Source organism: Electrophorus electricus, chromosome 10, assembly GCF_041902795.1.
Source record: "Electrophorus electricus isolate QZ-2024a chromosome 10, ASM4190279v1, whole genome shotgun sequence".
In the NCBI taxonomy this organism is placed as follows: Eukaryota; Metazoa; Chordata; class Actinopteri; order Gymnotiformes; family Gymnotidae; genus Electrophorus; species Electrophorus electricus.
Window position 1 is genome coordinate 31533764 of NC_137506.1, and position 22013 is coordinate 31555776.

At 43.9% G+C, this 22013-nt stretch overlaps 1 protein-coding gene across 40 annotated transcripts in view; it reads left to right on the top strand.

Annotated features, from left to right (window-relative positions):
• The window catches only part of ank3a (ankyrin 3a), a 128144-nt gene that overhangs the window by 35060 nt on the left and 71071 nt on the right, over nucleotides 1–22013 (top strand). For 39 of the 40 annotated variants that reach the window (XM_081721209.1, XM_081721219.1, XM_081721204.1 and 36 more), the window contains 2 exons: nucleotides 18443–18544; nucleotides 19588–19686. In XM_081721209.1, the coding sequence (XP_081577335.1) occupies nucleotides 18443–18544; nucleotides 19588–19686 (201 nt within the window). Of the gene's footprint in view, nucleotides 1–10398; nucleotides 10569–18442; nucleotides 18545–19587; nucleotides 19687–22013 lie in introns of those variants that run through there. The other variant, XM_081721215.1, reaches the window with a different exon arrangement.

Sequence of the window (22013 nt, forward strand, 5' to 3'; positions counted from 1 at the left end):
AGTTTTGTCATGTCCTTAGCTATTCTTTTCATGTCAGTAAAGCTGATTGGTTCAGTACCGCTGAATTGGTTCAGTAAAGCTGATTGGTTCAGTAAAGCTGGGTTTTTTCTGCTGCTCCCTCCTTCCTTTGGGTGTTGATTTGGTTTAGGGTCGTCTGTAACTTGACCCTCGTCTCCACCTCTTGTTGGACAAGTGTGGGTCATTCTCACCTGAATGTTATGTCACCTTCCATTTCTACCTCTTCTTCCATTATTAGTGGACAGATGCCCACTTAATGAGATGGAGGTGTGGAAGTTGTTCTTGACTTGGAAGCTGTTACATCTAGCTTGAAAGGTTCCATTACCTTTACCTTTTCCTATGTACGGTTTGCTAGTTTCTTAAGGTTTACCAGATAAGTTTATAAAAAAGGTTATCATTTTCTTTTTTTTCTTATTGTTTTTCTTTTACTTCTGGTCTTCAAAGTGTACCTTTTCCAACTAACAAGTTTTTTTGTTATCTGTAGTTCACCTATGAGCGAGGAAGACCTAGGATAGTTATGTTTACCGTCTTCATCAACTATATCACTGTCTACGTTCAGTACTGATATCCAGGATGAAATAGGTCTCATCTTCCTTTCTTACTCATTGTGTAGTAAGGTGTCCAAAAATACTGGCTGGGTTCTCTACGGCCCACACACCTTGCAATGTCTGATCTTTAAGTCGTGACCTTCTAAGCATAAGTGAGTAATTAGTTTTCTCAAATTACGCAGCGTATGTCTTCACAGTTGGCCAGTTATGTGCACTAATATCTGACGTCTGTAGAATGACCTCTTGTGGACACTTTTAATTCTCTCTCCTTTTGGAATATTATTGCCATTACTCATTTTATTAGGTTTTTTTCCCCATAACTTGGGTGCCATATAATGGTACGTAAAATATAACAATTATGTTTTCTCTCACCATAGTCCATAGGGTTCAATTATTCACTTGTTTACTCATACAACCAAAAGATGCCTGTCACACTTTACAACCCCAATAATGCAACAACAAAGTAATACAACAAAAACATTCAATGAACACAAACGCAAGACCTTTTATGCAAACGGAACAAATTGTACCCATGACGTGAAACCCAAATAAAGCATTTACTGGAGTTGAAACTATTGAACTGCCCATGGATTCTCTGAAGACAGGATCGTCAACACATTTGCTTCTGTGCACTTTTCCCAACACCAGGCCTTTTATGCAAACAACTTGAATTGTACCCTCTGAGAAAAAACCCTTTTCTTAACAGTCACCCAGTTTCAGAGTAGGAATTTCAACCAAACACAGCAGTGAGGCTCTTTCACACTCTTGCTCTCCACTTCTGCCTAGAGTCAATCAGCCTATTTATAAAACACAGTGACAGATATTTCATATCAAAATGAACGTCAATACAAGGAGTAAATGTAAGCAACAAAAGAAGTCAGTCTCGAGATCGAACACAGACTGGCTCACGGTGGTGTGTACATACAGGATTCTCTAAAGATGGGATATTGTTGTCTTTTCTAATTGGCTTGCTCTAATTTTCCTAACTCGCTTGAATTCTCTCTGTTTACCACTAGGTGTCCCTTTATGTCTCTGGATAACTAATTTGACCATGGAGGACTCCAGTAATCTAGTTTACCAGAATCAGATGGTCAGCTAGCTAATTTGAATATCAAATCAAAGTTTATTTGTCACATACATAGTCATACACAGAACAGAATGCAGCTGTGGCAGACAGGACCCATGTATCGGATCTGGCTCAGTCTTGGGGAAGTCTCCGTTCTCCTCCCTCGTCAGTACTGACATACAGAGGTCGGTGAGTTTGGTATGGACTGGTATGAGCCAAGTCTATTAGTTATTTGTACTGGCTCTTCTTGGGTCTTGGAATGTGTTTAGCCCATTTCTTCCAGAGGGTGATGAGTACAGCTTGGCACATTTCTGGTCGCACACCCACAGCTCAGTAAAGCTTTACCGGCTCGAGTTACATTTTTAAAATATAGAAATCGATTGTATGTAAATGTAATATTTACACCATTTCACTGAGACTTTAATCCAAAGAGACTAACTGAACACAACTTGTGTAATTGAGGGTCTTGCTCATAGACCCAACAGTGGCTGCTTGACAGTGGTGGGACTTGAACCAGCAACCTACTGATTATTAGTCAAGTACCTTACTCACTGAGTTACCACCACCCCACAAGCTGAACTAGACTGTATCCTACAGCAATCCAATTATTACTTCACCCGTAATAACCCCTGAGAACCTGCTACCTCCTGAGAATAGGGGAGGTTAGTTTGGCCCTCCAGAAGTCTGGTTCAGCGAGCTCCAAGACCCCCCCAGCAGGGTTGAGAATGGACTGCTACCCATAAACATGCAGCCAAGGCTGTACATGTCGTCAGGAAGTGACTATTGCACAGGAACACATGGGCTCTGTAACATATTACTGTTCACCACAAAGTGTTTCTAATGAATAACATTTGTGATAAAGTTATAGTAAAGTGTTACTGAAGTTTTGATATCTTCATTAGTTTGCTTTTGTTGTTTATCTCAGTTTATTATCATCTTTTGAATTGTGCATAAATAATTTAAATTTTGTTTTTGTTTTCTGTTCTTTCCATGCTAGTTTTTGTTAACCCTTGTCAGGGTTTATTTTATTTCCACTATTGTAGTGGCTCCATTGTGCCTCAACAGAGAATTATATTGAAACTTGCCACTTTTTATCTAAAATGAAATAAAATGTCTTTTGTTCAGGCTTCTGAGAGTTGATGAATAACCAGTCAGTTAATGTAGATAAAACAAAGGCAAGTTTCCTTCCTTCTGTACAGGAGGGAGGGATGAGCCTGCAGTGTCCTAAGACCGGAGTAGCATATAATGCCACTGATGTGTGCTAGGGGACTTATGAAGGTGAAACAGGGTGTGTGAGCTGTCTCAGTCTAAATGTAAGTGTGTGTGTGTGTGTGTGTGAGTGTAGTCTGTATTTGTTTGAATAAATGAGGGTGCTAATTTTCAACAGATCATTCATTTTCCTAAACCATCAGCCGTACAGAAAATGGCCACCTTCGAGTCTGTGTGTGTGTACCATAGCCCAGCAGGGGTGTTAATGAGTTCACTGCTAACCTTGGCAGAATTAGGTTGTGTCTGTGGATGATAATTGTTGTGCTTGTTCCAGATTCATTGTTATCATAAATGGGTGATAATCTGTGTGTGTGTGTGTGTGTGTGTGTGTGTGTGTGTGTGTGTGTCCTCCCCTTCCTCCTTAGCCCTCACTCAGGTTTGTGTGCTCTGAGCTGAGAGAGGCTGAGAGGAGAACCTCACGGCTCCTCTCTGGAGCTGTGGGGGTGCACATGAATGCTAAACCAGGACAGCCCAGCCTGCGCTCCGCTCTGCGGAGCACTACCCCTCATCACCTGATTACCTGCCTCTCCCCGGAGTGGTTTGTGTGTGTTAGAGATGAGAAAGCACTCCTCATCTGAATTTAAATATGAGAATGTGCTGCTCTGATGCTACTGACATGAGCTAGTGAGTAGGATAGTCACGTGCAAAAGTGAATTGTAGAGTGGTAGGACGCTGATTGCCTCCTACACCGTCCCGCTCACTTTGGGACATTACGCAGTTTACATGGGAGCACCTGCATGGACCAAAAAAATAAACGTACACATCACTGTAAATCCACTGAATAACCCCAAAAGAAGCTGTGTCAGGAAATTACATCAGCATATGATTGAATCTTTGGACCGCCTGACCCTGTGACCTCAGAGGTTAAGCAGAGGACAGATCTCTTCAGAGACCCGTCAGTCTCTCGTCTGAATCATGTGTTGGTGAGTGAGAGGTGTGGGATTGAGAGGGGTTATGACTTAGTGTTTGTATAAAACGGATGTCTTCTCTGAGTTTATCTCCGAGTGTAGCTTTTCCGCCACTGCACCTGGTTTGTTTGTATTTCTTTAACGCTACATTGTGGCTGTTGACGTCTGTTATTAGAGGTGATATCCGAATTGAACTGATGAATGAATTAGACTGAACTGAGTTGACTAGAATTAAGTTAACAGGCGTCATTGCTCTGTGTGTGTCCTTCCCTTGTCTGGCTTCCTTACTAAATTAATATTGATCAGTAAGTGAAAACTGAATGTCACTTCTAGTGGACAGTGTGATCAATGGATTCCGATAGTGTGCAGGTATCCAGTATTTTATTTTTATATTAAATATTAGTTGTTGCTCATAGCAGGTTGTGGATATAAGCAGGAAGTGTCAAGGAGGAAAGAGGCAGGTGTGCTTGATTTATCTGGTGTGTTGTAAGAGATGCAGGACTGACATTGATAAGAGCATCAACACAGGGTGTGTTACGGTGTTGGGATAGCAAAGACAATGTTACTGTGTATGTGTGTGTTACAGGGCGAGTGTGTCTATGAGGTCACAGAGGGGAGTAATGCAAGCAGATGGCCTTTCTCTCCCCTCTCATCTGGCACTGTCTCTGTGCCAGAGGATTACACACACACACGCGCGCACGCACACACGCGCACACACACACACACACACACACACACATGCGCGCGCACGCACACGCGCGCGCACACACACACACACACACACACACACACACACACACACACACACACACACACATCTATAGTCAGTTCCTGATTAGCCTGAATATAGCATCAATAGTAATTGTTATTGTTGTATTTGCTAAGCATAAATCTGATACTGTTTCCTCCCCCCCCCCAGCCGTATCTACCCCCCCCGATTCCATTTATTCACTGTTCTTTGTTTCAATGCTTCCTTTTGATTTCAGACACCCTCTGCCTGTCCTGTGATCTGGGTATGGAACTAGTGTATGGTGTTCGTCTTAGAAACACACACACACACACACACACACACACACACACACACACACACACACACACTCACACTCACACTCACACTCACACACACACACACACACACACACAGAAACCCAGAAGATGTTCTGCACAGTCATGCAATGCCTCTGAGTGGAGCGTCTGTAGTGAAAGGTTTCACATTATTATTTTATTTCTATTCCAGACTCTCAGGAGCCATCTAATGCTTCAGCTCTGATTGATTTGTGTGTGTGCGTGCGTGCGTGCGTGTGTGTGTGCCCGTGTGTGTGCAGAATTGTATTGCATTTCTGTAGTGGTGATTGATGTGATTTGCTGGTTATTCTACAGTTTTCCTCTGCCTCTAATTTATCATTGCATCAGCAAGTGTTCATTCAGTACTGGTAATATTGGTCTCTCTGCAGAAAGCTCAAAGCACCAAGGCTGCTCTTCTCTGGGTTAAAATCTTTTTTTTAAAAGCTACACAATGTAAGTTTGGGGAATTGGCGACCTCTTTGTTGGAAATGTGTAATTGCACATAATGTGCAGAAGAGTGTTTTGTAATGTGGCTTGCGTTTTACTTCTCTTGGCAGACTTGATGATTAAGAGCGTGTTCAACTTGCAGGTGTATTTAAAGAGAACTCGATCAGAACTCGGCGATTAAAATGACCTCTGAGGACGTGAGTGAATTATCTACTGTTGCAGTCATATCTGTGTCTGTTTCCGTAGGCTGCTGTCGTCAGTAGAAAGCCAGGCAATCTTATTTGCTGTGCTTTGAAACTAGCCTGTTATGGCTGAATATCCATTGCTTTAACTTTGTCTGCTTTTAACTATCTGCACCTCTGCCAAAAGGTGCGCAACTAGCTAGCTAACATAACCTTAGCTACTTGAGTCAGTAGCCCGATCGTTGAAGTACAAGTCTCTGCAAACCGGACATGTGGGCGTGACAAAAGGTGGGCGTGTCGAAATGTTTATTGCTATTGGCCGAAAATGCTGTCATTCACATAATGAGACAAAAAAGAAAAAGAAAAAAGATTTGCAGTATTGTGCTGAATTACGACTCCACAACAAAATCTTCACGCACTTACAGTACGGAAAGTAGGAAATCTCCCAAGGACACGTCTTTATTACCTTTAATTATGTGGAATATATCTTCATACAGTAGTCCAGTGTAGTTTCAATACATAATTCTCAATATGCATTCAATGCATCCATTTTGAAGTTGTTTTGGTCTCACTCTGTTTTGTAAGATGCAAATATGCACCATCTGACTGGGAAACTGAGTATTAGCCTGCTAGCTTGCTTATGTATTCGAGGTGTGTGTGTGTGTGTGTGTCTGTGTGTGTGTGTGTGGGGGGGGCGGCTCTGTTGGCTAGTAGCATGCTTGCTAAAACAGCCAAGGGGGAATCGTGACTTGTGCGGATATTCCTTAAGTGAATTAGTACAGTCCTCCAATCTCCTAAAATGTTAATGCTTAAATATAAAATACAGCATTAAACAAAATGACAGCAGACAGAAACTATAGTTTAAGATGTATTTTTTCCTCTTGACTCAGTATGCAACTTCTTTCAATTTTAACAAACACATCTTACCTAGTGCATCTTAGGTTGGGTGTGGATTGTGGTTTTATTAGATCCCAGTGCAGCCACTGGTCAGGGTGTTCTGAACAGTCTTACGCAGTGGGTTGGTATATCAGGGACTGTCCTTGGCACACACACATGGAGAGTGGAGGTAGGTATGTGTTTGACCTACGCAGTGCATGTCAAAACGACTTTTAACATTGTTACCCCTGAAAGTGCTTCATGCACCTGCTCCTAGGGACCACACGCACAAACAGACCAGAAAAAATACACAAACATATTAACACACACGCAAACGCCAGTCACCTAAAAAGGGTGTGTGCTGGGAATGAGGAAGTGTGTATTAACATCCGATTTGTGCTGCAGTTGCAGTTCTCGTGGTTTGTATGTGTGCATGTGTTCGTGTGTGTGTGTGTGTGTGTGTGTGTGTGTATTCCAACTGGATTCTGCTGAAATGTCATTTTGGTTACACACTGCAGTCTCTCCCATGCGCTTTCTCTCCCTGTCACTCACACACACACACACACACACACACACACACACACACACACACACACACACACACACACACACCCGTGTCTACACTAGCATAGGGTAATGAGATTGGGAGAGCTCTTACAGCTGCATGAATGTTTTAGCTGTCCAGCATCTTTGGTCAGATCATTAATTGGGTATTTGATTGATTAATTGATTGATTTATTGATGAAAGGTCCCAGCAGATATATTTTCCCCTCATCGTGCTACTGATCCTCAGAGATCAGCAGCACAGCAGTGCTCGCCGTGGCGTGTGTGTTGATGACAAACCTGTATTTCACAGTGCATGCACAGGAGCTGTCACAAAGAAAACAAACTAATATAGCTGTGATTTCTTTGTCAGAATGGTACACATAGTCCACATTTAATAGTACAAGTCACTGTGTTTGGTCAATTCCAAGTTAGCAATATTCTTGGGCTTTGGGCCTTCTGTGTGCATGGGTGTGAATAAACAGATTATTCTTAAGTCAGTCTACAAGCCTGCTGCTCAGGGGAGGGAAGTACAGTGTAGTTCAGCACAGGGGAGAAACTACAACGGTTTCCTACAGGAGCACTGAGTCTGCAATACTGCCAAACCACTCTGAGGGAGAAGGTTGGACGCCATGCTAACTCCACACACAGATGTGTGTGTGTCTGTGTGTGTGTGTGTGTGTGTGTGTGTGTGTGTGTGGTGTAGGTTTGTGAATCCGTGCGCAATATATGGTGTTTATTACACCTCTTACACTCACTAATGTACTGTGTGTACTAGAGATAAAAAAAAAAAAAGAAAAAGAAAAAATGCCCCAGTTAGTGTGTGAGTGTGTGTGTGAGTGTGTGTGAGTGTGTGTGTATGTGTGAGTGTGTGTGTGTGTGTGTGTGTGTGTGAGTGTGTGTGTATGTGAGTGTGTGTGTGTGTGTGTGTGAGTGTGTGTGTGTGATTGTGTGTGTGTGTGTGTGTGTGTGAGTGTGTGCGTGTGAGTGTGTGTGAGTGTGTGTGTATGTGTGAGTGAGTGTGTGTGTATGTGAGTGTGTGTGTGTGTGTGTGAGTGTGTGTGTGTGTGTGAGTGGGTGTGTGCGTGTGTGTGTGGAGTGTGTGAGTGTGTGTGTATGTGTGAGTGTGTGTGTGTGTGAGTGTGTGTGTATGTGAGTGTGTGTGTGTGTGAGTGTGTGTGTGTGATTGTGTGTGTATGTGTGAGTGTGTGTGTGTGTGTGTGTGTGTGTGTGTGTGTGAGTGTGAGTGAGAAGGAGGAGGGAGCAGCAGATGAGGTCATAACTGTAAGTGTTCGGTTACTCACTGTCCCCTCCTGTGCAGCGATGTGATGGGGACACGATGGCGCCCCCTGCTGGGGTGGGGAGGGGGTGTTGGTGACGGATAGTGTGTGTGCTGAGAGGATGTCCTTTTGCTTACGTCTTCGCCTGCTCATGTGTCGTGGCAGATCTGCAGTGCGGTGGTGGGCTGCCACCCGTCCGTTATAATAGCTGCTACACAGAAATGAGCCCGTTGTGCACGGGCTGGTTCCAACTCCACAGAATTTGGAACCACAGTCTTTTCCTGATTATTTTAATGAAAAGCCTCAGTTTGTACTTCATGTCTTTTTGAATCTATCGAGTGCATCCGTGGCTCTCAGTGTGATGTACGCTTGAGAGAGAATGTGTGTGTGTGTATGTGTGTGTGTACCTGACTGTAAGAGATACTGTTTCTGATTGGCTAATGAGGCTGAGGTGCTTGAAAAGTCATCTCCACTGCTATTGAGGACTCTGAGCTCCGTTGCAGAACCACTTTCTTTTCCTCTTGGGTTTCCATAGCAACAACATCCTTCTGATGCATGATGGGATGTCGTTCTACTCTGCGCCTTGTGGATTTCTGTCTGTTGCTATCCCATAATTTTAATCTGAAGGCCTAAAATGAAATACCTGTCAGGAAGTATATGTGTGTGTGTGTGTGTGTGTGTGTGTGTGTGTGTACAGTACAGTAGGTCATACAGTAGGTCAAGGTAAGGACATTTTAAAGGGGGTCTGATTTTATTTAGTTTTCCTGCTCCAGTCTCACTCATGGTGTCTGGATCCACTAGCCTGCGACGCTGTGCTCACCATCTCGCTCTCTCAGTTCTGGCTTCTTCTTGGCTGGGTGACCTCTCCCTCTTCTTCCTGGGAGGCCCCGCCCCCAGCTCATGGTACATGTCTGATGTGCCACGTTAGTCCAACTTTGCAGTTTGACTGTGATCAACTCACGTCTGTTTCAGGGCTTCTGAGAGAGCAGACTGTTGGAACAGTGTGTCAGTAAAGGCCACTGAACCTGAAACTATTACCTCTCTCACAATTAATCAGATACCGAGTGAAGCCGCCTTCTGTTTCTCAACTCCATACATTCAGAACTTGATTAAGTCATTATTATTAACTATCTAGTTCAATTAATTCAGGTTATAACAATTAGTATAAATATAAATCATTTTAATTAAAATGTAAAATGTTATTATATATGAAATATTTAAGGTTTAAGTAACTTTGAGACTCATGACAAATATTACAAGATGTAAGCAAAAAATCTTCACTATAAATCCAGTGTCTTTACATTTGGCATTTCTCCAAATAGCCATACTTTCCCTTAATAATACAGAGCATTCAGAGAAAAGATTTTAGCAGGAAACCACTTAACATATCATCCAGTGGTTTAGATCTATGAGATCTTCACATTTGCCATGTGTAATATATGATATGATTTAGTGCTTTTTAATATTATCGCCCATTCCTCACATTGCCCACTATGTTCCCAAAGAGCACATAGAAATCCCTTAAAGACTAAACACACACACACACACACACACACACACACACACACACACACACACACACACACACACACACACACACACAGACTGTTCAAGGCCTTTTAGCAGAAGCATTTGATTCAGCAGCTACTCTATCCCTCACCACCATGCCTGTATGTGTGTGTGTGTGTGTGTGTGTGTGTGTGTGTGTGTGTGTGTATGTGTGTGTGAGGGAGACGTATGCTGAAATGCAAAGCCAGGGCGGGTGACCCTCACTCACGTCTGCAATGCTTTGCATGTTCCAGCAGAGCAGAGTGCAGATCTAGAGAGAGACAGAGTGATAGAAATAGAAAGGAGGAAAGAGAGTGGGATTATCGGACAGTCAAGAGGGAAAGAGGGAGATGAGAGTGGGCAGAAACAAGGCCTGGAGAGAAGAGGTGTGAAGAGGAGGAACGAGAAGAGAAGACAGGAGCGAGTGGACTGAACGGCATTTAAAGGCTGAAAGACATTTAAAGGCACAGTGTTTGGGTTTTTGTTTATTTCAGGAATCTATTCAGGGGCTACTCACACACACACACACACACACTCCACACACACACACACACACACACACACACACACACACACACACACACACACACACTCACACACACACTCACACACTCACACACACACAGTCTGGACCCATGAGTATGGATGTCCTGCTGGTGGGGCATTTTTGAGAGTCATGTGACCTGGTGGCACCTTGAGAGTCTGCGACAAGAAAAACGAGAAAGAGAAGGAGAGGAGGAGAGAAGGAGGGAGAGGCTGGGCTTCTACGAGACTGTGGGATCATGGCTGTAGAAGAAACTGAAGGCTTCGTGTCTCCCGTAAGTGCCCCCGGAATGTCACTGACCATGCGGGAAGAGTCTGGAACAGCTGGGAACTGAATTCTGTGCTGACTGAAACTTCCAGGAATCCTTAGAGAGGGTCAGAATGGTGTGAATAAGCTGGGAGCTGGAAGTTGGATGAGAGGATAGATGATGTGAACGTCATGCGGTTAACATACGCCAAATGTCGGGGTGGTGATGACGTCAAAACAGAGTCAGGTCTGTTTGTTTAGATGGTTTATGTCTTTGTATTTGGTAGAGTGGCATAAAGTGACAGTGTTACAGTGTTACACGTCAGGTATAGACGCTTAGCGCTGTGTTGTGCAGGAGTCTGTAATGTTGAGCATGTGTGCTGTGCATGTGAGACTGTGGAAAATGGGTGATGACTCTCAGTGCGTGTTATCTTTCACTCGCTGGCTTTGATCCAAAACTGGTTTCCTGACCTTGATCTCTGTAACATTAGAGGGATGTTTTACTAGGATGGGTAACACACACACGCACACACACATACACATGCACACATGTGCACACGCACACAAAACAGTAGGAGCTAAACTGTCCAGTACAGAGAACCCCAGTGACACAGTATTGCACAGAACAATGCAAACTACCTTGCGTTTGTGTGTGTGAGCACGTGCATGCTCGGAAGATGCAGATTGTTTGTGTGTGTGTGTAAGAACAGGACCAGAATAAGACTCAGCTAGCATGGCTTCTTGGTTTGAGTGCAACCAAAATCCTTCCCCGTAGGAAATAATTTGACTACTAGACATGTCGGTAAAATGAAGCAAGTCGTGATAAAATGATCTCGAAACACGATTCCGACAAAATTTATGTCAATAACAATAATAAGCTTTTGAGATTTTTTTACTTGCTCTAGATGGATCCAATAGCCTATCATACACTAGAAATAAACTGCAATGTTAAATATTTGTTATTATATTTTTGCAAATAACCAATTCTAAAATTGAACTACCATCCTATATGGTTTCCTCAGGCTTCAGTCATTTTCAGGTTCTTCAATCTGGCAACATAATCAAATTGTATACTGTGATAAATATGGATATTGATCAACATGGGAAAAAAAACGTTGCAATGCTATTTTTTGCTCTATCGCCCAGCCCTACGATTAACCTCTCCACTACTTAAATGTTTCAGTGACACAAAAGTGGGGCAAAACCTTTAGAGAACTGCTTGACACACAATTAAACTAATCTCTCTTTTTTCTGGTTGGAGACTTTGTTCGGATGTGGGTGTGATGTAAAGGTTTAGTGTTCACGTGTATTTTGTCACCTGTGACCTGTTTTACCAGAAGAAAATATAATGTTTCAAAAATAATCAAAGGAGGGAAAATGCCTGCTGGTCTTACACCAGTTGTGACGACCTTTAGACCAGAGTGGAGAGTATGGATGGATGCTTGGATGGATGGATAAGTGGATGGATGAATGGATAGATGGTTGGATGAGTGGATGGATGAGTGTACGGACAGTTGGGTGAGTGGATGGATAGATGAGTGGATGGATGGTTGGATGAGTGAATGGTTGGTTAGGTAAGTGGATGGTTGGGTAAGTGGATGATTGGATGAGTGGATGGTTGGGTGAGTGAATGATTAGATGAGTGGATGGTTGGTTGGGTGAGTGGATGTTTGGATGAGTGGATGTGTGGATGGTTGGTTGGGTAAGTGGATGGGTGGATGGTTGGTTGGTTGGGTAAGTGGATGGATGGTTGTTTGGATGAGTGGATGGTTGGTTGGGTAAGTGGATGGTTGGATGAGTGGATGGTTGGTTGGGTAAGTGGATGGATGGATGAGTGGATGGTTGTTTGGGTAAGTGGATGGTTGGATGAGTGGATGGTTGGTTGGGTAAGTGGATGGATGGATGAGTGGATGGTTGTTTGGGTAAGTGGATGGTTGGATGAGTGGATAGTTGGTTGGGTAAGTGGATGAATGGCCAGGTCGTCACAACACTGGTGTAAGACCAGCAGACTTTTTCCCCCTTTTCTTTATTTTTAGAACATTATTTTATCTTTCGGTAAAACAGGTCACAGGTGACAAAATACACGTGAACAATAAACCTTTACTTCACAGCCATGTCTGAACAAAGTGGATGGATGGATGGATGGATGGGAAGGTGGTTAGAAGGCAGAAGGGTTTGGAGAATGAGGATAAACTGTCAGACTACACTTCATAATTACTCAGTTTTCCCCTATATAGCTTGATTACATCAGTGTGTACCACACCAGTGTGTGTGTGTGGAGGGGGAACAGGTGCTCAATGATAAAGAATGTTATTGGGGTGAGGGATGCTCTACTTTTACAACTTGGCATTTATTTGGGGTGGGGAGAGGAGCCTGTGTGGATTGTCTGCTTTGTCTTTGTGTGTGTGTGTGTGTGTGTGTGTGTGTGTGTGTGTGTGTGTGTGTGTGTGTGTGTGTGTGTGTGTTTGTGTGTGTGTGTGTGTGTGTGCTGGTGGTGTGAGGGGGTGGGGTTGGTATTGGCAAAATTGTGCAATGTGCAAACTAAATTATGCTGGTACATGTTGTACTCTGTATTGATTGTGAGTGTGTGTGAGTGTGTGTGTGTGTGTGTGTGTGTGTGTGTGTGTGTGGTGGGGCAGACTTGGGGTGCTCTGTGGTGCTGTTGTTTTGTTGGTAGCCCCCTGGAGTGTGGAACTATCCTACCCCAGTGGGAAGGCTCGTAACCTGCCTCTGCACTATTGTGGTCTGTCCGAGAGTCCAACTTGCTGGACACGTCCGAGTTTTTCCCAGCATGCAGTTCATTTGGGCCTCTAGATGCATATTAAAGACCCAGTGACTCCCAGACGTGTCTAAAAAACTGACGCAACTTTGAAGCTTCGTGGGTTTTTTTTTTGCCTCAATATGTTTTTGTTTGTTTACCTTGGCACATTTCCTTCCTAACAGTTTAAATAAAACATCTATTTCTTTAAGTGTCAGAGGCAGAAGTCACTCTCATTGTTGGACCCTAATATAATCTCTATCTTGTAAGTTTAAAAAAAAAAAGTTTGTCACACAGCTGTTGCATTATTTGGTCAAATGTCATTAATGGCAGTGTTTCCCACAGGTAATTGCAAGGCATGCGACCAACTCAGAGACTCACACACTTTAGCGGGAGAGAGAGTCTCTCATCTTATCTTCTGTCACTACACTTTCCCCATGTTTCCTAAACACGTCACACACTGGTAGACAGAGCACAGAGAATCCTGTAGTCTGTTACTGCAGCGTACGCAATGCAAGTGTTAGGCCAAAGATGAGTTTGTTTGAAAAAGGTTAAATAAGATGTTCTGATAAGTTGAAATGGAGTCATTTTATCTACCTGGGCAGGCTGCCCAAGTTCAGAGCAGATTGTACTTGTATAAGTGACCAAAGGTGTGTATGCCTTTCCTGTACTGTAATTGTATAATATTATTTTGTAATATCTCTGATAGGACAGGACTGCCTAAAATGGACTGCTAGATGTAGGTAATTGTTTCCAAATTTTCCCGGTCTTGAACTGTCTTTTGAAGTAATGGGGTGTAACTGAGGAGATAAGGGTGATTTAAGTCATTGGTTGTGTGTGTAGTGAGGTGCTTAAGAGCTTGATGATTAATATTCGCCATTTCATCTGATTTTATATTTGATCTATTCCTGCGCAAAAGCGTCAGGCTCTGGGTGTTGCAAAAAACATTTCATTATTTTTTCACAGTGAAAATAAAGCTACCATCTTTTATTCTGAGAACCACAACGGTCAAGTTCCCATATTTACGGCTCTTGGCACACTCTTGTCGTAGTCGCACGTTTCTCACTGTGACAGTCTCCTCTGTGGGAACTGAACCCATGACCTTGGTGTTACTAGCATCACGCTTTACCTGCGGCACGTGAGACGTCTCTGTTTCACCGTCTCCTCCAGCTGCGTCCAGGCTCTCTTCTCTGTCTCTGTATCACAGAAAGCAAACGGCCACCATTACATCGGAGACATCGTTCCGTTTGGAAAGAGCCATCGCGTATCGCTAACACCAAGGTTCCAGCAGGAGTCCAGCTACAGTCGGTCCTGCCCGTCTTAAACTGGCGCCGTGGTCCACGCCATCTGTTTGTCCTCCAGCACTTTGATTTCCAAGTCACCCATCCACTGTGACCCTTTTTCCGTTGCGCTGGTCAGCTGCTCTTGGTCACTTTATTGTGTTGTTTGGGTGTTGTGGTTATATCTTTTGGGATTTTTTTATTTTTGGCATTTTCCAGCTTTGAAGCAAAATGATCGACTCCAGAATCGATAGGTTTTGATTGAGCATCTTAGGACATTTAAATTTTATACAAATGTTTAATGAGAGACAGAACAGATGGAAGCACATCTTTCATAACCATACGCTAAAATATCTGTTTCACAAGCACTCTTGTAGAACACACATTTGAGACAAGTGTTTATTTAGTTAGCTTCTGCCTTCCTGGTACTATTCCTGCATATTTTCTCCCTCCCTCTCTCTCTCTCTCTCTCTCTCTCTCTCTCTCTCTCTCTCTCTCTCTCTCTCTCTCTCTCTCTCTCGCTCACTCTGTGTGTATGTGTTTTTGTGTGTGTGCGCATGCCATTTTGATCAAAGATTTTGCTTTTAAACATTTGTGCTTACCAAGCAATATTTCAGCTTAGAGCTCACTGCCTAGTTATGAGACAGTGTGTGTGTGTGTGTGTGTGTGTGTGTGTGTGTGTGTGTGTGTGTGTGTGTGTGTGTGTTTGTATGTGAAGGTGGGGCATTTATTCATTGTGTAATTAAGATTTAGGATGCTAATGCTAATAAATCATTCAAACTTATTTTTCTGACTAGAATTTGGACTTACGACAATGTATCAAATTAATTATATAATGAATGAATCAGTCTTTACTGAAAGTAAAGTAAGACCCCCAACAATTAAAAAAAAGAAATAACACACACAAACACATACACACACCCTAAATGATAAGACTGCTCCAAATACATCTCTAGACTATCTGGGCTACCTAACTGGTTTCAGATCACAAAATACAAATTTCTCTCAGGATTTGGTTGTGTGTGTGTGGTTTTGTGTGTGTGTGTGTGTGTGTGTGTGTGTGTGTGTGTGCGTGTGTGTGTGTGTGTGTGTGTGTTATTTTTAAAATATTTTTATACCACTGAGTATTCACACCGGACACACTGCAGGGTTAGACACATCCCCTTGCTGATATGAGATATTTATGTTCTGTTTTCAAACAGGGTTTTTACATGGTGTGTGATTGTGTTTAAAAATGTCCTTTTTTTCTGTTTGTGTCTGTGTGTGTTTTATTTTTATGTGTGTGTTGTTTGACAAAGGCATAGTTGTAACTGAACGCTCATTTTTCCTGTTTTATCTGTATATCTGAGCTTTCGTAGAAGAGTGAACCCAGAAACACTCCGCACATTATTTTCACCACACATGCTTTCATTGGGGCTGATGGGAGCAGTAACTGCATCGTAGCTTAAATCTACGAGGAACAGGAAAAACACTTTAACAACAACCGATAACACATCTAATCAAAATGGACACGCCAAGACAAAATGGGCACACAGGCACAATGGGAGCAAAGGTGTTTGGTTGTCTGTGGCGCGGATGGGGAGGTCCACAGACAGGTGGGCACTTATCAGCCTCACGGTGCCCCACCCAGAGAGTGGCACTGGAACTACCTGTAGATAAAGATGGTGCAGGTCTTGTTCTGCATAATGAAGTATACCAGGGAACCAGAAATAATTAATATTTTGGAAATCAAAACATTTAATCCCATCAATTTGGTATGTCTACACCCCTATCCAAACAGACTAAATTCAGGAAGTTCAGGAAGCATACCTACCCAAATGTTTTATAACTAACTTTCATTTTGGTGTTGAAAGCATCATTAGTGATTTTTTTAAATATACCAGAACTGGTAATTAGTTAAAGGTCTAGACATTCTGGGTAGAACATTCTGCCTAATTACCAGTGGCTGTGTTCTCCCAGAAGCCTCATAGCAGTTACAGCATGGGAGGGTTGAAGTGCTCTAAGTGGGAAACTCTGAACAGTACAGAGAGAGAGGAGGGCATCACTTCTGTATGCCATTTAACTAAAAGTGTGTGTGTGTGTGTGTGTGTGTGTGTGTGTGTGTGTAATCCAAAACTTTAGGCAGCAGAGCCTTTGTGTGTTCTTAGAGCCCCCTCTCTCCTTCTCTTTTTCCCTCTCTCTCTGCACACACACTCACACACACACACACACACACACACACACACACACACACACACACACACACACTCACAAACACACTCACACACACACACACACACACACTCACAAACACACTCACACATACACACACACACACACACACACACACACACACACACACACACACACACACACACACACACACACACACACACACACACACACACTGCACGCTCCCTCCTGAAAGCAGCAGTTAAACCTCTGGGGTCAGCAGCGTGACTACAGCTAATGTACTTCAGAGTTTATTAACAAGAACACCCCCTCCCCCTGCTTCTCTCTCTCTCTCTCTCTCTCTCTCTCTCCCTCTCTCTCTCTCTCCCTCTCTCCCTCTCTCTCTCTCTCTCTTACACAAACACCCCCCCACACACATACATGCATACAAATTCACTTATCTATCCTCTCATAGGTTTGAAGCTTCTTCAAAATTCTTTGTACTGAATTTCTTCCGTCTGGTTTTCCATGTCTTTCATCTCTCTGCTGTAATTTGAGTAGCCTGCACTACACTCGTGGTTCAGATTATATATTGCAGTAGTTTCACATAAACACCCCCCCCCCCACACACACACACAGACACACACACACACACACACACAGACACACACACACACACACACACACACAGACACACACACCAAAGCGCTCACAGAGGTTGGTGGAGCTGGTGGTTATGGTTGCGGTCGCCTTGCACGGAACTTTACTGGGGGGCTATAATTAGATAGAATCAGTCGCATCTCATTTAGGGCAAATCCCAGTGGAATATCCCATTGCGGATCAAATCTCACATTGTGTGTGTGTCTGTGTGTGTGAGAGATAGAGATAGAGGTGAAGGAACTTGCTGTGTGTTCATTTGTGCCAAATGTGATGTACCCAAACCCAAATTAAGATGGTAATACTGAGCTAGAGGCAATGCACATGAATGTGTACACACACACACACACACACACACACACACACACACACACACACACCCACACACACACAAGTTAAAGGACACCCCATCATTTACTGTCAGTCAGCTAAAGACTAAAACAGAAAATGGAGACTGTCACAGGTGAAGACAAGGGTTGTTTGGATATTGAACAGAGATTTGCATGAGAAAATGTGTTGACAAGAAACTTCCCCTAAAAGGAGCTCATTATTCTGTACTTTGGACTTCTGAGGTTCTGTCTGGTCTGCATTTTCCTGGAGTAAAATGATGAATATTTGTATGAGAGACACCCACCCCACATGAGGGTTTCTGGCTTGTCTTTGTTTACTGGTTTGACGCGTTTTTGGACAGCCTTTCCGAGATGGATCCACTGTAGGACTGCAGGTTACCTCCCTGTCATTTCCAGCATGTTTTCCGAGTTTGTGTGTGATTTCCCTCCGTTCTTTGGTATGAATTTGATGGTCCTGTAAGGAAGCCTGAAGGTCTTTATCTTAGTGGAGATGTTATGATTCTATGAGAGTGTGTGAGACAGAGCGCTGATGTGGACATGGAGGGAGGACTCTGTGTCTCTGCTGTAGGAAGCAGGACTATACCTGGTAGAATGTCCCCATGTCAATCCCAGTGTATGGTTGTACAGTCTCCAACTTCAGGCTGTATGAGCTCAGTGGACGCTGAGCTAACCTTTTGTGTGTCTCTCTCCCTTTCTGTCTCTTTAGTCGGACAGTAATGCGAGTTACTTGCGGGCAGCGAGGGCTGGTAATCTGGAGAAGGCCTTGGACTACTTAAAGAGCGGAGTTGATATCAACATCTGCAACCAGGTGAGTCAGTTATACTGTTACTCACACCACTACTGTTACTGTTAATGTTACTCACCCCACTACTGTTACTGTTACTAACACTCCTACTGTTACTGTTACTAACACCACTACTGTTGTTATTACTGTTACTCACACCACTACTGTTACTGTTACTGTTACTAACACCACTACTGTTACTATTACTGTTACTCACATCACTACTGTTACTGTTACTCACACCACTACTGTTACTGTTACTGTTACTCACACCACTACTGTTACTAACACTACTACTGTTACTGTTGCTCATGCCACTACTGTTACTGTTACTCATGCCACTACTGTTACTGTTACTGTTACCCACACCACTACTGTTACTGTTACTGTTACTCACACCACTACTGTTACTGTTACTCACACCACTACTGTTACTCTTACTGTTACTGTTACTCACACCACTACTGTTACTATTACTGGGAGTCACACTACTACTGTTACTTTTACTGTTATTCACACTATTACTGTGTTTCACTACTACTGTTACTATTACTGTGACTCACTCCACCACTGTTACTGTTAATGTTACTCACACTGCTACTGCTACTATTACTGTTACTCTCACTAGTACTGCTACTGGTATTTCCACTACTAGTCACACTGCTAGTCAGATTGTTCCTGCTATTTATAATGGTATTTTTATTACTACCAAGATGTTATATTATCCACCAGGGACAATAAATTGTAATTCACTAAGTGGAAGAAGAGGTATGTATTGCTCTTCCTTTCCTAAATAATTGAATCGGAATAATTTGTACCAAAATTGGAATTAAATTTAAGCAAAGTTAATAGATTATGTCAAAAAATAATACAATTAATTTAACTCACAGATCTTAAAAAAAACAAATGACTTTTAAGACTCCTAACTTGCTTCATGGGAAATAAACTTTATATAATAAAACTAATCAATAGTGGAAGTGGAGTGGAGTGAATTCCGGTTCCTCCTGGTTGACCGGGAGCAGCGTGTGTGCTGTGGTGGTGTCTAACGCTGTGATTTGGTGTTTCAGAATGGCCTGAATGCTTTGCACCTGGCATCTAAAGAAGGTCATGTGGAGGTGGTGTCAGAACTCCTCAAACTGGGGGCTAGCGTCGATGCAGCTACCAAGGTCAGTCTCTCTCACTCACACGCGCACACACACACACACACACACGCTCACACACACGCTCACATACATATGCATGCACACACACATACACATAGGCGCACACACACTCACACACACACACACACACACACACACGCATGCACCCCCACACACGCACACACACCCACACATATACAAACACATAGGCACACACACCAGCGGATTATAATGCAACATATCTGCATTCTGTGAGTATAAAGGCACTGTCTTTACTAGGCTAGAGTGAACTTTGTGTGTGTGTGTGTGTGTGTGTGTGTGTGTGTGTGTGTGTGGAGGAAGTTAAATTCAACAGCGTGTCATGGCCAGTGTGAATGAGGAGGAGGTTAAGTTGAATCCATCGGAAACAACACCTCATAGTCATTTGAGTAGCACTATGGCAGTGTGACGGCACTGGGGAGCATGCCACAGGACAGGCAGAATGGCAGGAACAGCTGGGGCATTAGAGAGAGAGGCTGGGGCATTGGAGAGAGGGGCTGGGGCATTAGAGAGAGGCGCTGGGGCATTGGAGAGAGGGGCTGGGGCATTAGAGAGAGGCGCTGGGGCATTGGAGAGAGGGGCTGGGGCATTAGAGAGAGGCGCTGGGGCATTGGAGAGAGGGGCTGGGGCATTAGAGAGAAGGGCTGGGGCATTGGAGAGAGGGGCTGGGGCATTAGAGAGAGGGGCTGGGGCATTAGAGAGAGGGGCTGGGCATTAGAGAGAGGGGCTGGGGCATTGGAGAGAGGGGCTGGGGCATTAGAGAGAGGCGCTGGGTCATTAGAGAGAGGGGCTGGGGCATTGGAGAGAGGGGCTGAGGCATTAGAGAGAGGGGCTGGGGCATTAGACAGAAGGGCTGGGGCATTGGAGAGAGGGGCTGGGGCATTAGAGAGAGGGGCTGGGGCATTAGAGAGAAGGGCTGGGGCATTAGAGAGAGAGGCTGGGGCATTGGAGAGAGGGGCTGGGGCATTAGAGAGAGGGGCTGGGGCATTAGAGAGAGGGGCTGGGGCATTGGAGAGAGGGGCTGGGGCATTAGAGAGAGGGGCTGGGGCATTAGAGAGAGGGGCTGGGGCATTAGAGAGAGGCACTGGGGCATTAGAGAGAGGGGCTGGGGCATTGGAGAGAGGGGCTGGGGCATTAGAGAGAGGGGCTGGGGCATTAGACAGAAGGGCTGGGGCATTAGAGAGAGGGGCTGGGGCATTGGAGAGAGGGGCTGGGGCATTGGAAAGAGGGGCTGGGGCATTAGAGAGAGGGGCTGGGGCATTAGAGAGAAGGGCTGGGGCATTAGAGAGAGAGGCTGGGGCATTAGAGAGAGGGGCTGGGGCATTGGAGAGAGGGGCTGGGGCATTAGAGAGAGGGGCTGGGGCATTGGAGAGAGGGGCTGGGGCATTAGAGAGAGGGGCTGGGGCATTAGAGAGAGGGGCTGGAGCATTAGAGAGAGGGGCTGGGGCATTAGAGAGAGGGGCTGGGGCATTAGAGAGAGGCGCTGGGGCATTAGAGGGGCGTTCTGTGCGCTTCCTGTCTCTGCTGACCTCGTCTTAGCCGACCATTGTGTGTGCTTGTGTGCTCTGCTGCAGCGCTTACCTAGTGTGTCCCAAAACTGTACTCTGGCACAGTTATATGTAACCTGTTGGATAGCTTTTAAACTCCAGACGTATTATTAAATTATTATTCTTAAGGTATATTATCCAGTAACTACTGTGAATTATGCCATGAAAGGATATGTGTTTGCAAGAGGGAGGAATGAGAGGGTGAGTTTACTAACAGCTCCTGGAAGACAGTTGCTAAAGTTTACTGAGATTCCCTATCAGGGTCTGATTACAAACAAGCAGAATTACCCACACCTCCACTCACTGTTCACTTAATGACCTTTAAGTGCATTTCAGAAGTGTGCGTTTACAGTCCATCGGCCATCTATCTCCTTGCAGTGTATTAGCGACTGTTTCTGACCACCGCATTACTATCAGATATTCGGGCAGTGGTAGCTCAGTGGTTACGGTACTTGATTTGTAAGTGCATGGTTGCTCCTTCAAGTTGCCCCTGACCAAGACCCTTAACCTTCAATTGCTCAAGTTGTACTCAGTCATAATTGTAAGTTGCTTTGGATAAAAGTGTCAGATAAATTATGTAAATGTAACCCATTTCCAGCACTACTGGCTGGTGTGAGTGTATCAAGGACAACAGCATAACATGTGTTTGTGTCATTGTTGAAATTTAAATTGTGTATGACAACAGATGGACTCTGGCACCTGACTGTACACCATCAAGATATTTCTGATTAACAGTGTTTTAATAAAGAAGGTCCTTAGTGTTTT